At 55.8% G+C, this 14,309-nt stretch overlaps 1 protein-coding gene across 6 annotated transcripts in view; it reads right to left on the reverse strand.

Annotated features, from left to right (window-relative positions):
- CPNE2 (copine 2) overlaps positions 1-14,309 on the reverse strand; it is a 61,103-nt gene that overhangs the window by 33,799 nt on the left and 12,995 nt on the right. For all 6 annotated transcript variants that reach the window (XM_075434040.1, XM_075434037.1, XM_075434038.1 and 3 more), the window contains exon 2: positions 7,483-7,679. In XM_075434040.1, the coding sequence (XP_075290155.1) occupies positions 7,483-7,650 (168 nt within the window). In that variant the 5' untranslated portion in view covers positions 7,651-7,679. The remainder of the gene's footprint in view (positions 1-7,482; positions 7,680-14,309) is intronic.

Raw genomic sequence — 14,309 nt, forward strand, 5'->3', positions numbered from 1 at the left:
CGGACGGCTTGGAAGAGCAAGCGCAGGGGATGATGGAAACTGGAAGGCGCGTGGGGAACCCACCGTCGGAGGGGAAGCACCAAGGCGGTCAGCAGCATCCCGCAGCCAACAGCAGCGACAAGAGCAGAGGAAACTGGGCAGGCATCCAGTGGAAGTGTGGATTTACGACGCAGCGTGGCACAGGCGGACAGAAAGCCTTCCATGAGCCTAAAAATAAATCCTGGGGACAGCCACGCTGGAGATCCCAAGATGCTGCCCTCCGGTCGTGGACATTTGGTCCCAGACCCCCTAACTCAGACCGCAGAAGGGCTGGGAGGACAGCAGCACCAGCCAGGCTCCCAATGCAGGCTTGCACAGAAACAGCAACCCACAATTTTAGCCCAAGTGGCAGAAACTGGGAAAAAGAGGCCAAAAAAAGCTTGCTTCTGGAATTCAGTGGCCAAGGAGGGTCTGAACTCTAACATCACGACCCACAATCCCTACCAGGCCATCCTCCATCCCGAGAGGCACCAGGAAAGGGCACGTTTGGAGCCCAACATACATCTTCATGAAGCTAAAACAAGCGGAAAGAATGCTGGTGGCACAGCCTGAGTGCTGAACAAGAAACAAACACCCGCAGCCTGGGGGGAAACCCTCCGGCAAGCAAGCCAACCAGCAGCTCTGTCAAGAGAGCAGCTATTGATATCGTACTGACATCGTCAGGGGTGGCAGCCGGTTCGGTGAAGGGCGTCCTGCCCAGGCAGCCCTGTGGGAAGGACCAACGGCTCCAAACATCTGAGCTGGAACAGTCATGTGTCTGCTGGAGCCCAGCATCGGCTTTTTGCCACTTTGCCCTGTTATCCCAGGATAGGGTAACAGGGGCTGTTAAAGGAGACAGGCAGGCAGGCACTCGCCAGCGTGATTTTATCAAAAGCTGCTGCCCTTGGTGACTGGAATCATGGAATCACAGAATCATTAAGGTTGGAAGAGACCTCTAAGATCATCAAGTCCAGCCATCACCCCAACCCCACCACGCCTGCTAAACCATGTCCCAAAGTGCCACATCCACACGTTTTCTGAACTGCTCCAGGGATGGGGACTCCACCACTTCCCCGGGCAGCCTGTGCCAACACCCGACCACTCTTTCAGGAAAGAAAATTTTCCTGATCTCCAATCTAAACCTCCCCTGATACAACTTGAGGCCATTTCCCATCATCCTATCGCTGGTTATTTGGGAGAAGAGACCAACTCCCGCCTCACTACACCCTCCTCTCAGGTAGCTGCAGAGCGCGGTAAGGTCCCCCCTCAGCCTCCTCCAGACTGAACAGCCCCAGTTCCTTCAGCTGGTCCTCATCAGACTCGTTCTCTAGACCCTTCACCAGCCTTGCTGCTCTTCTCCGGACACTCTCCAGCCCCTCCATGTCCTTTTTGTGGTGAGGGGCCCATCCCATCTGCCTGCGGGACAGCACAGAGCCTCCGGCCACGCTGCAGCCCTGGCCAGCATCCCGCCTCATCTTGCAGTCAGGACACCCGGTCCCGGGCAAGGCTGAGCCGCCTACACATCCCAGGTCCTAGGGCAAGACCTCTGCCGAAAGCAGGCTCTGCGCCAGCATCCCCAGGCAGCACCAGGCTGCGGGATGGTGGGATGTCTGCCAGAGCTGCGGAGCCAAGAATAAGTACAGCAGAGCAGAAAAAATCCCCCCAAAAAAGGAAATAAAAAAAAAAAGCAAACACAGACCTTAGTCCCAGAGAAACTCCTTCAGCACATGAGGCAGGTTTTGGAAGGACCAAATGGAAATGTGGTGAGATTGCTATGTATACCAGCTATCGCAGTGGTTTTTTGAAGTTCGTCAGTTAGTCTGTCTTAATTGCCACGAGACGACTGAAGTAAATGCTGCGTTCCCAGAATAGCCACCTGCTGCTCTCCGGGGAATCAAACACATCGACACCAGCGGGCTGTAAGCTGGCTGGGGCCATGCAGCTTCATGCAGATCTTTCCCTCTGTGCCGCCATCCCGTACCACAGGGCACCGGACGTCTGCTCAGAGATGTGGTGGACCAGAAGCAGTGGGCATCCATGAGCTCCACCTTATTTCAGCAGCACAACACAGGCAAATCCTCTTTCCAGCCCAGGAGACGAGACTGTGCAGGCAACAGAGATGGATTTTAGCTCCTTCCATGTTCTCTGAACTACTAGGAAGCTGGGGACCAAGGCAAACCAGTCCTCTCACTTGCAGGCACCAGTTCAAAGGAGGTAACTTCAGGTCTCATGACCAGCTTTGCCTTGGAAAGGGTGGCCCAGGGAAGGGGAAGAAAAACCCAGCCAATGTGTCTTGAGCTAACCCTTGGGAGCAATGGGGCTTCCTCCAACACCCAGATTCAGCTGAGTCTTTAATCTCCTGCCTATTGTCAGTGTGAAGCCCAGCAAAATCACAAGCCCCAGCTGACTCCTGCACATGGTTTGGCTTTTGGTTTGATGAGCACCAGTCACCTTGCCAGCGACCATCACGTATGAGGCCTCTTCCACCCCCTCCACCAGTAGACAAGCACCCCATCAGCTCCTGCCTTCCCCTTCGCCCCCAACACTTACGGATCTGTGTTCCCTGGGAAAAGCAGAGGTGGCTTTGCCACCTAAGAGCAGAAAAACACAAGGGTATTTAAGAGGCAATCAAGCTAATTAAAGATTTCTCTTTGGACAAGGGCCTTGATTCTACAAAGCAAGCATGAAACAGGGAAATTGTCTCCAGCGACAGCCCCTATGTTCAATGAACGCAGCCGGAGAGTCCTCCAGTGTCCAAAGGGAGGTTGGCCAGAGACCTTCAAGCATCCCCAGCACATGGAGATGCTTGGTCCTCCAGCGCTGGGAGATGCTCTCCCAGGCACCAAGGCAAGCTCATGCTGAAGGCGCGGGCCGGCCGAGTGACTCAGAGTGGCACAAAGGCAGCAGCACAGCTGAGTCATGTGTCCCTGTTCCCAGCATCACCGGCCAGGGGCCAGGTCTTTCACGGCTCCGGCGAGGTGACATCACCAGGCAGAACTTTTAAACATCACCCATCTTCATGTCGCTCCTCAGCATGTGGTTTATTGTCCCTCCCTCCCCCAGTCTCTCCAAGGCTGATTCACAAAGATTTGTTAATTCCTATTAAGCTCAGTGAGACAAAATAATTGCATTTGGGAACAAATGTGACAGCTAGAAAGAACAGCGAGCAAAAGCCTTTCTTGTCAGCATCAGCTGGTGCCGCAGCCCTGCTGCGGCTGGGGCTGGTTCTGGAAGAGGGGACCCTCATCCTGCACCAGCTCGGACGGCGGGGACACGTTGTTAACCCAGTGCAGAGGACGCAGGGCAGTGCGGTGGGATGGGTTCATGCCTCTGAGAGGCTGCTGTCCTCATCTGTCCCCTGCATTTCAGCTGTGCTATTAAGGCCACCACTTTCAGATGGGAAAAGTCCTTTCGCAACAGGCACTTTAAAAAGCTTGCCCCCCATCTTTACTGAAAGAGTGGTCAGACATTGGAACAGGCTGCCTGGGGAAGTGGTGGAGTCCCCATCCCTGGAGGGGTTCAAAAAACATGCGGATGTAGCACTTTGGGACATGGTTTAGCAGGCGTGGTGGGGTTGGGGTGACAGTTGGACTTGATCTTATAGAGGTCTTTTCTAATCTATGTTTCTATGATTCTTAGAACAAGGGGCATGTCTGCATGGCCAGAATCCATGCAGGACCACGCAGGCACCGTGGCTCTGAACTGTGGTGGCGTGGGCTGCCAAGGGTCCACCAAGTGCCCCATACAGCAGGGCTCTCGGGGGAAAGCCCACATCTCCTGGCCCTCCCCAGCACCCAGCCAGGACCCAGGCACTGCTCCCACCATGCATGGGCGCGCAGGAGCATCTCGGTGCTGGCCGTGGCCCCGGCGTGCCGGCAGACCGGGGCCAGCTCTGCGGCACGCGAGCACACTGCACCACGTGCCAGCTTGTGCAACACGCTGGCCTCCGCTGAAGCCCCGGCAGCAGAGCTGCCTCTCAAGGCTGACATCCAGTGCCTACCGTGCCAATTAAAAAGAAGCTAAAAATAGCGGAGAAAAAGGAAGAAATAAAACCACCACACATTTGTATTATAAAAGCAGCTCTGGAATCAAAACTGCTGGACCGAGACGTTACTGACAGAAAGAGAAATTCCTGCAAAGTACAATCAGGTCAACAAGATGACACCTATCAAGGCTGGAAAGCTCATTAGTCTCATTCAGGCTGCTGAGCAAAGTTAATTGTGGACCGTGGTAAGGTGAGCTTTGCCCCTACACCCTCCCGGCTGCCAGTGAGGAGATCAGCTACAGGACATTTTAGGTGATGCCCATTGATTCACCAGCTCCTTGGCCAAGCACTCAAGACTGCCCAACTTGTCCAAGCAGCTGAAAAACAAGACCACCTAATTTCCGAGGAACGGGAAAGATTTTTGTTTGGTTTACGTGATTTAATGCCCTTCAGCTGCTCATTTTGTGCTGCCTCCAACACCAGTGCCTGTATCCAACCATCACCCCCCCATGCTCTGCTTACCTGCTCCCTCTCAGACCAACCGAAAAGAGGTCTTACACTATCTACAGCTGAAGTTATAAAGTGAAAACCTCATTTTTTTTCTCCAGGCGTTTCAGCCCAGGGTCTTTCCCCCTGTTGCCAAAAGGTTTTTCTTAGGCACAGAGCTAAAAGCTCTTGCACAGACTCGGGAGTCTGGATTCACGACACCAATTCTATCACGGATGGCACCTCGTGCAACTTGGACAGCCACAGAAGGAGACGATGACTACAGCCTCTCCGTGTGAGATGCTGAACAGTCGACAGAGCACCAGGAAAACCACCCTCGGGAATTCCCGGTCCACTTTGTGCACGCCCTGACTGCAAAACCAGCCCGAGACGTGCATCTGCCTGCCAGACCCACCCACGTGAGGCCCTTGCCTTGACCAAGGTCACCCCACTCAAAGCCAATTTGGGCACCGCCGGATGAACCGCGGTGCCGGCAGCACGCACAGCCCCGGCCCCCGACATGGCATACCCCTGTGCCCTTCCCCGCAGCAGGAGGAGCTTCAAAGGAATACACAGCCAGTTGGTGGGTCTGCTGGGACGCATGCTTTTGGGGTCAAGCCAACGTTTTACTTAAGCTATGAAATAATTCCGACAGCTGCTGAGAGTCGGTTCCCTCCGCTCTGTTAGTCCGGCTGGCAGCAGCCTCGTCCTGTGGAAGCAGTGGGCTGGGAACAAGACAAGGGCTCCTTGTGCGCTGTTTGCGTCTCGGAGCGGACGGATTTGTCCTGTGTTCACCCAGGGACGGCACAGCCCGCGGACACTCCTCCTGTCCTTAAAGAGCCTTTCATCAGCAGGGTCCTGCCCTGGACTAAGCTTGTGTTGGAATGGGTGGGGAGGTAGAGGGAACGAACGCAGCTCTCAGCTCCTTAGGACATACGAGGGAAATAACGACACGTCCCCAAGCCACGGGAGCGTGCCAGCGTGCGCCTCTGCACAGAGCCTCAGCAGCAGAGCCCATGGGCCGTGAGCAGCTGCGCACATCTGCTGAGCGGGGTGTCCTGTGCAGCAGGGACACCCAAGGCGGGCAAGAAGGACGGTCATAGGATCACAGAACGGTTTGAGCTGGGAGGGACCTCTGAAGATCATCTAGACCAACACCCTGTCATGGGCAGGGACCCCTGCCACCAGACCAGGTTGCTCAAAGCTCCGTCCAACCTGGCCTTGAACCCTGCAAGGGAGGGGGCAGCCACAGCTTCTCTGGGCAACCTGGGCCAGGGCCACAACATCCTCATGGTGAAGAATTTCTTCCATGTATCCAATCTAAATCTCCCCTCTTTCAGCTTGAAGCCATCACCCCTTGTCCTGTCACTCCATGCCCTTGTCACAAGCCCCTCTCCAGCTATCTTGTAGGTCCCTTCACAGACTTGAAGGCTGCTCTAAGGTCTCCCTGCAGCCTTCTCTTCTCCCGGCTGAACAGCCCCAGCCCTCCCAGCCTTTCCTCACAGCAGAGGGGTTCCAGCCCTCAGATCATTGCTGCGGTCTCCTCTGGATCCGCTCCAACAGATCCAGCTCTGTCCTGTGCTGAGGGCTGCAGAGCTGGACACAGGACTCCCGGGGGGGTCTCAGCAGAGCAGAGGGGCAGAATCCCCTCCCTCGCCCTGTGCCCACGCTGCTGGGGATGCAGCCCAGGGCACGGTTGGCGTTCTGGGCTGCCAGCGCACATTGCCAGGTCATGTTGAGCTTCTCCTCAACCAGCACCCCCAGGTCCTTCTCCTCAGGGCTGCTCTCAATCCATTCTGAGCCCAGCCTGTATTTGTGCTTGGGATTGCCCCAACCCATCTGCAGGACCTTGCACTTGTCCTTGTTGAACCTCATGAGGTTCGCATGGGCCCCCTCCTCCAGCCTGTCACGGTCCCCCAGGATGGCATCCCATCCCTCAAGTAAATCAACTGCACCGCTCTGCTTGTGGTCACCTGCAAAGCTGCTGAGGGTGCGCTCCATCCCACTGTCTACGTCTTCGTCCTTCCCTTCCTCTCTTCCTGTAGGAATTACCTTTCCTATTCATAAGAAGCCAGCTTCTGAAACCAAACAAATAACAAGATCCTCTGCTGTTTCTTCTCAGGTCTTCCCAGTATCAAATAAGGCAGCTGAAGCACATATTTATGAGATTTCTGGTAAGGAGAAAAGACCAATGTCTGCAAAGAGTTTACTCAGGATTTGCTAGCCAGTTGCCATCTGTCTGCAGCTGAACTGATCCAACCCCCCATGCACCCAGCTCCCAGTGGTCTCCTTTCCCATCCCATGGTCCTGCCCTCTCCACAACCAGTCACTTGCAAGCCCATAAAGTGCTCGGCTTAAGGACTTAAGGACCTTGATATAATTCTTGGAGGAGGACGCAGATGTTCAGGGCACAAGCTGCCCTGGGCAGTGTTTCTCCACCGGACCGACCAGTCAGACCCTCATCCAGCACAATCCTGGCCCCTAGAAAGAGCCACTCTTCAAGGGAAACCCAAAGACCAGCTTCCTACGCGACTCAGGATCCAAGAACCAGCTTATCTTGACTCACCTAGAAACATGCCCTGTTGCAAGTGGGACCTCACAACATCCAACCGTCATGCAGGATCATTATTTCAGGCATGCAAATTCGAACCACCCCAGGCTTACTGCAGACTGAGAAGGGGCTGGGACCACTTAGAAGGTGGCAAGATACTTTTACGCCTGCCACATGCCTCGCCAAAGGTTGGCATTTTGAGATCTGCAGTTAAATTTAACCTCCACCACAAAGCAGAAAGCAGCGATGGGGAAAGGACCAGCTGCAGAACAGACAATAATCAATACACATGCACCGTGCGGACAGCCTTGGGAGGACCAGGAGAGCTTCCACCTCTGCTAGGGGAGGAACAAGGACCAGCCTCGTAGCAGAGCACAGAAGGAAGAGACACCAGCACAGGCAAACCACAGGAGGAGGAAATCCACACAACTTCAGGACTTACCTCCACCCACTTCCCGTTGACTTCCATGAAGAGGACACAGAAAGGGTCGGATTTGGAAGTGACATCCCTGTCCAGAAGGTTCTGGCCACAGACGGACAACTCAACTTTGCAGACGCAGTACTGGGAGCCAATGGGTCCTGCCGGCGTGGGAGTCATGGTGTACGCCATGGGCTCCAGCAGCAGCAGCTCCAGGCAGTCTGTGGGACATGAGAACAGAGAGGAACCTCAGTGCAAGTGGAAAGACAGAAAAACGCTCTGTTGGCAACAGTGGGTTGGGCAGGGACAGAGGGGCCACATCCAGAGCCTCAGGCTCCACGTTACACAAAATAAGTTACGAGGGTTTCCTGGCCCCAGAGCATCTGCCCTGCCCCGTCACCATCCCCACATGGCCACCACACTAGGTAGACGTCCTGGGTGGGAGCCCAGCAAAGCACCCACAACCTGCCTTGGTTTTGCTCCACAAACAACTGATTTTCAAGGTATTGTCTTCTACTCACCCCCACCCCCACCCCGAGGGAGTCTGGGGTCCCCAGCCTCTTCTTCCAGTACATTGGGATTTTTTTGTGGGGAGGAACCACACATCCACACCATTTTTCAGCACAAAACCTGGGCATCGCCTGGCTGGTCCCAAACCATGGACCCAAGCCACAAGGGCCAAACTTGAGCCCTGCCAGCCACAGAGTCGCAGGGAAGGGGGTGAGCCCATGAGGCTGGCTGGGGTGGAGGGCAGCTCCAGCCCTGAGCTCTGCTTCAGCCCTGTCCCCACCCAACTCACCGGGCCAGCGGCAAGCAGCAGTTAAGAAGCAGCATCAGTCGGTTCACAGAGGAGCAAGGCAAACGTGACAACCCCCGCATGGCCTGGTGCACAGGATGATTTACAGGGCCCCAGTAAAAACCCCTTTGCGATAAGAAGAGCTTACCAAAAGTCCACTGCCAAAGCTATTTTGCAGAAATAAGTGTGTTTTACACCATTATTAGTGCAAAACCCTGTCCCACATGACACTTTTGCCTTTGAATGTGCAGTTTAGTCAGCAAAAACCACCAAAGATCTTCAGCAGAGAAGAGGAAAGGGGGCAAAAAATAGAGAAGAAAAAGCATTTCAGATTAATCTATACTAATAAACCTTTGTGGCTGGGGTTGCTAGTGGAGAGAGAGCTCTTTTCAGCAGTTGCTTCAATACCTTTTGCCCTCTCTTTTCAAGAGCGGCTCCTGGCTCATCCACTTTATCTGCAAACCCCGAGCATCACCTTCCTCCACCTTCATAAGCCATCTGCTGCTGTTTGGTACTGAAGCCTCCCTTAATATGATTTGTTTGCTTCACACGGGCATAAGTATTTACCAGCTGCCCTCTTCACCGGCAGCTCAGCCTCCATGCTGGGATGGGGATGGAGGAGAGGGACGCGGCAATCCCAGTACGGCTATGGGAGAGGGAGCTCCGGGCTCGCTGCTGGCTGCCCCGAGTGCTCAGCCCCAGCTGCAATGGACACCGAGTGGAAAACAGCACCTGCTTCCGAGGCTCTAAGCCCTCCTGTACCACCTGCCCAGATCTCTGCTCGGCACTAACTCAACCGAAACAAGCCTGATTTAAACCCCCAACAGTAAACGCAAGCTCTCCATCGTAGCCCACTGCTCAGGGTGAGAGGAGTGCAATCATTTCAGCTTCACGGGAACCCAGAAACATCTCCAGAAGAAAATCCCCATCTTCCACAACTTCGAGGAGAAACACGTGCAGAAGCAAAAGTCCCCACAGCTTCTCCACCGCAAAGCCCCTGTGGCCGCTGGGGCAACGGCTCCGAAACGCCCAGCCCCGCCGGAGCTGCCTCTGCTCTTCTCCAGCCCCTGCTGCCAGTCGCAGCTAAAACAAAGATTTTTTTTTTTTTTTTTTTCTTTAACGCACACGTCATGTAACCGATGTCTTAAAATAGCCGGGTCTGTTCTATTTATGCTGCTGTCCGTCTGCTGCTCCCTCTGCAAGGCAAACGCGGGTCAGCTGTGCTGATCCTGATCCTGCCGGAGCAGGGACATCTAGGCTGGGTTTTTCCATCTCCCCTTGCCCCAAATCTCAGCACCATCTCACAGAAAGCAGAGGGAGCAAATGACTCAGTAGAAGAAGCTTTTTCCCAGGGCTGGCAGGCATCAAACCATCCTCTTGGCAGGCTGCACATGGCCCATGCTCCAGCCCCTGCGCTCAGCCCTCCGTGCTCCCCAGGGAGCCCATGGCCAAAATGGGCATGGGGAAGAGGAGAAACGGCCAGCGCCAGCTGGGGACAGAGACCTGGTGGGACTCGTGTCCCCTGCACGGACACACTCCCCACATGGGCACCCGAAATTGGGGACCGGGACAGCGGCCTCTCCCCCAGGTGCCAACCCGGAGAGCTTGATGACATCTCATGGGTGTCAAGCACAAAGTTCTGTGGTTGCCCCCTCTCCAAGAAGGCAAAAGGTAATGAGAAAACACTGCCACCCTTTTGCCCACCATCCCAGTAAAGATGATTGTTCCACCGAGGAGCTCCTGGTTCTCAGGACCCACCAGGGACGCAGATGCCACAGACATGGGCAGCTCTCCCAAATCACGGCTCAGGTTACTCCTTCCCCCCAGCTCCAGTCCTGGCGTAAAGCCCTGAGGAGCACAGCCATCCAGATTCAGCCAAAAAGTAATTAGCTTAAATGAAAAAGTCATTTTCCCAGCCAGGCTGGCTCCCAAACAACTCCACGGAACGGAGAGGTGGCAGGGGCAGAAGATGGTGATGCCACCAGGACACGGCCATGTCTGTAGGTGCCATCATCACCATCCTGCCCCAGGAACCGGCCCCACCACCACCTCTGCTCCCGCTGTGCCGGCACGGACCCAGGGCCCCTCCCAGGGCCGGGCAAGGGGTTGATCCCCGCAGCCATCGGCATCAGCAGCAGCCATGGGCCCCCGGCCTCCGAGGCTTCACACCCAAGGCACCGCCAGGCTTCAGGAAGCTGGCGGCATTTTAACCCCCCAGCAAATGCTTTAAATTCAGTGGGTGAGTCGAGACGGCACCAAAAGAGCCGGCTCACCGTCATCTGTATTCCAGTCTCTCCTCCTTTTGTTCTCCTCTCCTCACACGCGCTGCCCTGAACGAAGTCCTGCGACTCACTTGGCGTCTGCGGCCAAATATTCTCCTGACGTACGATCCCAGCTGCCAGCTTCGTGCTGATCGCATGGACACACGGTCTCCTGCTGAAACACGGCCAGGCTACCAATGAGAGGGCTCACGGACAAGCACGATGGTCCGATTGCCCCACAGTCCCATCTGCCATCAGTCACAGCAGCAGGTACCTGAAGAGGTGTCACAAGAGCAGGACCAGGGTGGAGGGACACTGTCCCAAAATCCTTTCCGGGCTCTAGCTTCCAGCACCTCCTGAGCCAGACGCACCTTGGCACTTCATAACCTTCAAGTGCTTTTTCCTCCACGACTTGGTCGCCTCCAAGCTCCTCCATGCCCACAACGTCCCACAGCAGGGGGGGTTTGCTGGCTGGGGGGCACGCAGAAGCCCAGGGCCACCCAGAATAGCTGAGATGAACATCTGGGAGCTGCAGAGCAATGCATGCAGATGTTCTCCTCCTCCTCCTCCTCACCCCTTGGCCCCCCCGATCTCTACAGCAGATCCCCAAAGCAGGCACAGAAGGGCCGGCTGGAAGCCCAGGGATCTTCCTCTCTTATCTGAAGGAGGAGGAGGGGAAGGAGTTCTCTGTTTTGCAGACTAACTTCTGCCCTGAGAGGTTCCCCTTCCCTCTGCAGAAGAGAAGCCCCATGAGAAGCAGTGGCTCGGGCCACTCTAAGGCCCCGTTTTAAGCATAAATAGGAAAAAAAGAGAGGAAAAAAATTAAGCCGTGCCACTGTGCTTTAAGCAAAACATTTTGGGGGCTTTTTAAAAAATATTAATAGTGCTGTCAAACTTCAGTGATTTCCTCTCCTGAAAGAAATCAAATTTATTTTCACAGGGCATACCAGGCATATTTGAAACAGCCCCAGAAGTACCCGTATCGACCAGTGACACCACGCAAAGTCTCCTGCAGACATGTCCCTCCCCTTCTTTGGGGAGAGCCGTGATTTCTGTAATACCCCATAGAAGTCACCCCTGACTCAGTTTACCCACTCGGGCTGCCCCGCTGCAGCCTACCGACATCGTAGAAGCAAAATCCCTTGCTGGAGGGGGAAAATGAGAGGGAGGACCATCAAGCGGGGAAATTTTGGGTTCCCGTAAAACACGTATCTGAGCTTAGAGGCAGCAGAGGCGCAGGGGGAGAGCAGTGTGGGCGAGAACGGGTTGTCAAAACGTTGAAGCGAAGGAGAGGAGCAGGAGGACACAGCAACTGGCTGCCCAGTGCAGCGGGAAAGCTGAAACACAGCACACACGGAGCCGGAGATGCCAGCAGAAGCCGGGATGCGCCGTGACAGATGCCCGGCGCAGCTCCCCGCACCATCGAAACCCACACCGGCCGCTTTCCTCCCTCCTGTCAACACGTACAGTCATCTCCAGAATTATTTTGCAAAGCAAAAATGTTTGCCTTTCAGCCTCGCCTAGGCAACACGGTGGATTCACCAGCCTGCACCTGGTCTTAATAACAGCCTCGTTACCTTCTGAACGCATGTGCAATTAGTCATGTACACAGCACCACGCCACCGGTGTCACCAGCAAATGCCTCTGCCATGGGCGAGCAGGCTGGGGGAGGCAGAAAGGGGATGCCTGCACACAAAAACTCCCTGCGAGGAGGTACACTGGGTACCCGCTGCCATCGGAGAGCTGCATCGCTCCTGTGCAGCAGGGAAGGGCTGGAAACTGTCTCCAAGCACCCCAACGCAGGCAGCACGCCTGGGGCTGAGCTCCCCAGGGGAGCTTCTCCAGAGGGTGACAACTGGCAGAGCCACACAAAACGGCTCAGGGTGACCTGGGAGTCACAAACTGCAGGAAGACCCTGAGGCAAAGCCCGCGGCACCAGAGCTGCCCCCCCTCAAGTGACTTCACGTTTCAGCCCCTCCAGAAAGGCTGGGTCCCCAGCCGGCATGAGGAGATGCTGCACAGAGGGCTGCCATCCCCGGTCGCCTCGGAGACCATGGCATCCCAGCCAGCACACCAGGACAGGCATGGGAGTTCTCCCGAATCCTAAAGGGAACAAGAATAAAAGCCCAATGGAGAAACTGATGCAGAAACAGAGGATGAGCCAGAGCCCCAGAGCAACCTACTGAACACGATTCCATCCCGGTGGCTCTTCTTGTGTTCAGGCACTGTCAAGGGAAATAGGTTTTTGGTGGAAAAGGGTCTTTGGCGGGTTGAAATGCCCCGTCATCTCACTGCGATCTCCGCTTTGCTTTAACATGGTACAACGCCATGTGGTGACAGCTAAATGAATTTATCATGAGGGACAGAGTGAAAGGCAGTTTTAATGCTCTGGGAAAGGGTTCAAACACCTTTTTTGTGGCTTGATAGCTCTAAACCAATTTGAATTTGAATGGCTGGCTTTGGCAGGTACCGGGCATGCAAGGAGCTGGGGCAGTCTAGCAGGGAGCAATCCAGCGTCCCCAAAACCCTTTCTAAAGCCCCATGGTGAAAGCAAGAAGTGTTGGGCACCTGCCGCCTAGACCCCGGCTTCGCACACGCACCCAGCCAGCAGCAGCTCCAGCTCTTCAGGGCTCCCGGCGGGCTGAGTCGCACTTCCCAGCAAGACCGGGGCTGGCCGAGGAAGCGGGACTGATCCTGCTCCCTGTCCTGACCCGGGCAGCCCCAGCCTCCCACGCACCCGCCCTGGGGACATCACCCGGCAAAGGGCAGCCTGTACCTCTCCCGCGCCCGTGATGCTCGGATGTCCATGGAAGAGCAGGTCCCGCCCTGGGAAGATCTTCCCAAACTGCAGCCGGTCTCATGGGGTGTGTCAGGGCTGGGGGACAGGGAAAGTCCCTCTGTGACAGCCACTGCAGAGCGGCCACCAGCCAGGGACACAGCCCTGGCCATTCCTTTGCTCCTGGTTGCAACCAAATCCGCCAGGCTGCACCGGGGACAGGGGACACGGCAGAGCCCGAGGATGGGGCAGGTAGATGCCAGCAGGGCCAGACACAGGGCCACTCGCTGGCCACCGAGCCAGCGTGGCAGGGCGGGCAGGCAGCCAGGGCAGTGAGTTGGGCTGGAGAAAAGTGTTTGGCCACCCAGGCTGCCAGCGGTGAGGTCAAGCCCATCGAGCCGCATCCAGCAGCATTTCCCCAGGGCCAGCTGAGATGCAACTTCCATCACTCCCATAACAACACCGTTTGAGGGGTGTGGGATTTGGGGCCAGACAGACAACGTAACCACAAAATCCCCATCTGAAATAGAAACTGGGAAGCTCCAGGGACCGCAACATTATCGCGGTTCTATTGGCACGTGAAACCTTTTGTTTGAGCGCAGGCGTTCACCGAGATCCCACACCAGTTTCCAAGAGCTGCTCTGAAGTTGCCCAGAGCTACGTTTCCATAAAGCTCCCACCTCAAACCACTGCTCATGGCTGGGAGGGATGGAGACGAGCCGGCCAGGCACCACCTGTAGCACCTGGGATGGATGGGGCTGGGGCAGCGAAGGAGCAGAGAAGGGAGAGAGCCAGGATTTGCAGCAGGACTGGGCAGGGAGCAGGATGGGCAATGCAGATCCCAGCTCAAAAATGAGGCAGTAAAAGCCCCAGCTCCCTTGGCAGTCCCCGGAGAGAGACTGGTGTGTTCAGGGGGCAGCTGCGCCCCGTGTGGGGTCTCAGACAGGCTGCAGCATCCTCTCTCCCCGCTCACCAGAAACCCGTGGCAATTAGCCTTGCAGCAATTAGGTGGCTGGAG

Source organism: Opisthocomus hoazin, chromosome 12 (genome assembly GCF_030867145.1).
Source record: "Opisthocomus hoazin isolate bOpiHoa1 chromosome 12, bOpiHoa1.hap1, whole genome shotgun sequence".
In the NCBI taxonomy this organism is placed as follows: domain Eukaryota; kingdom Metazoa; phylum Chordata; class Aves; order Opisthocomiformes; family Opisthocomidae; genus Opisthocomus; species Opisthocomus hoazin.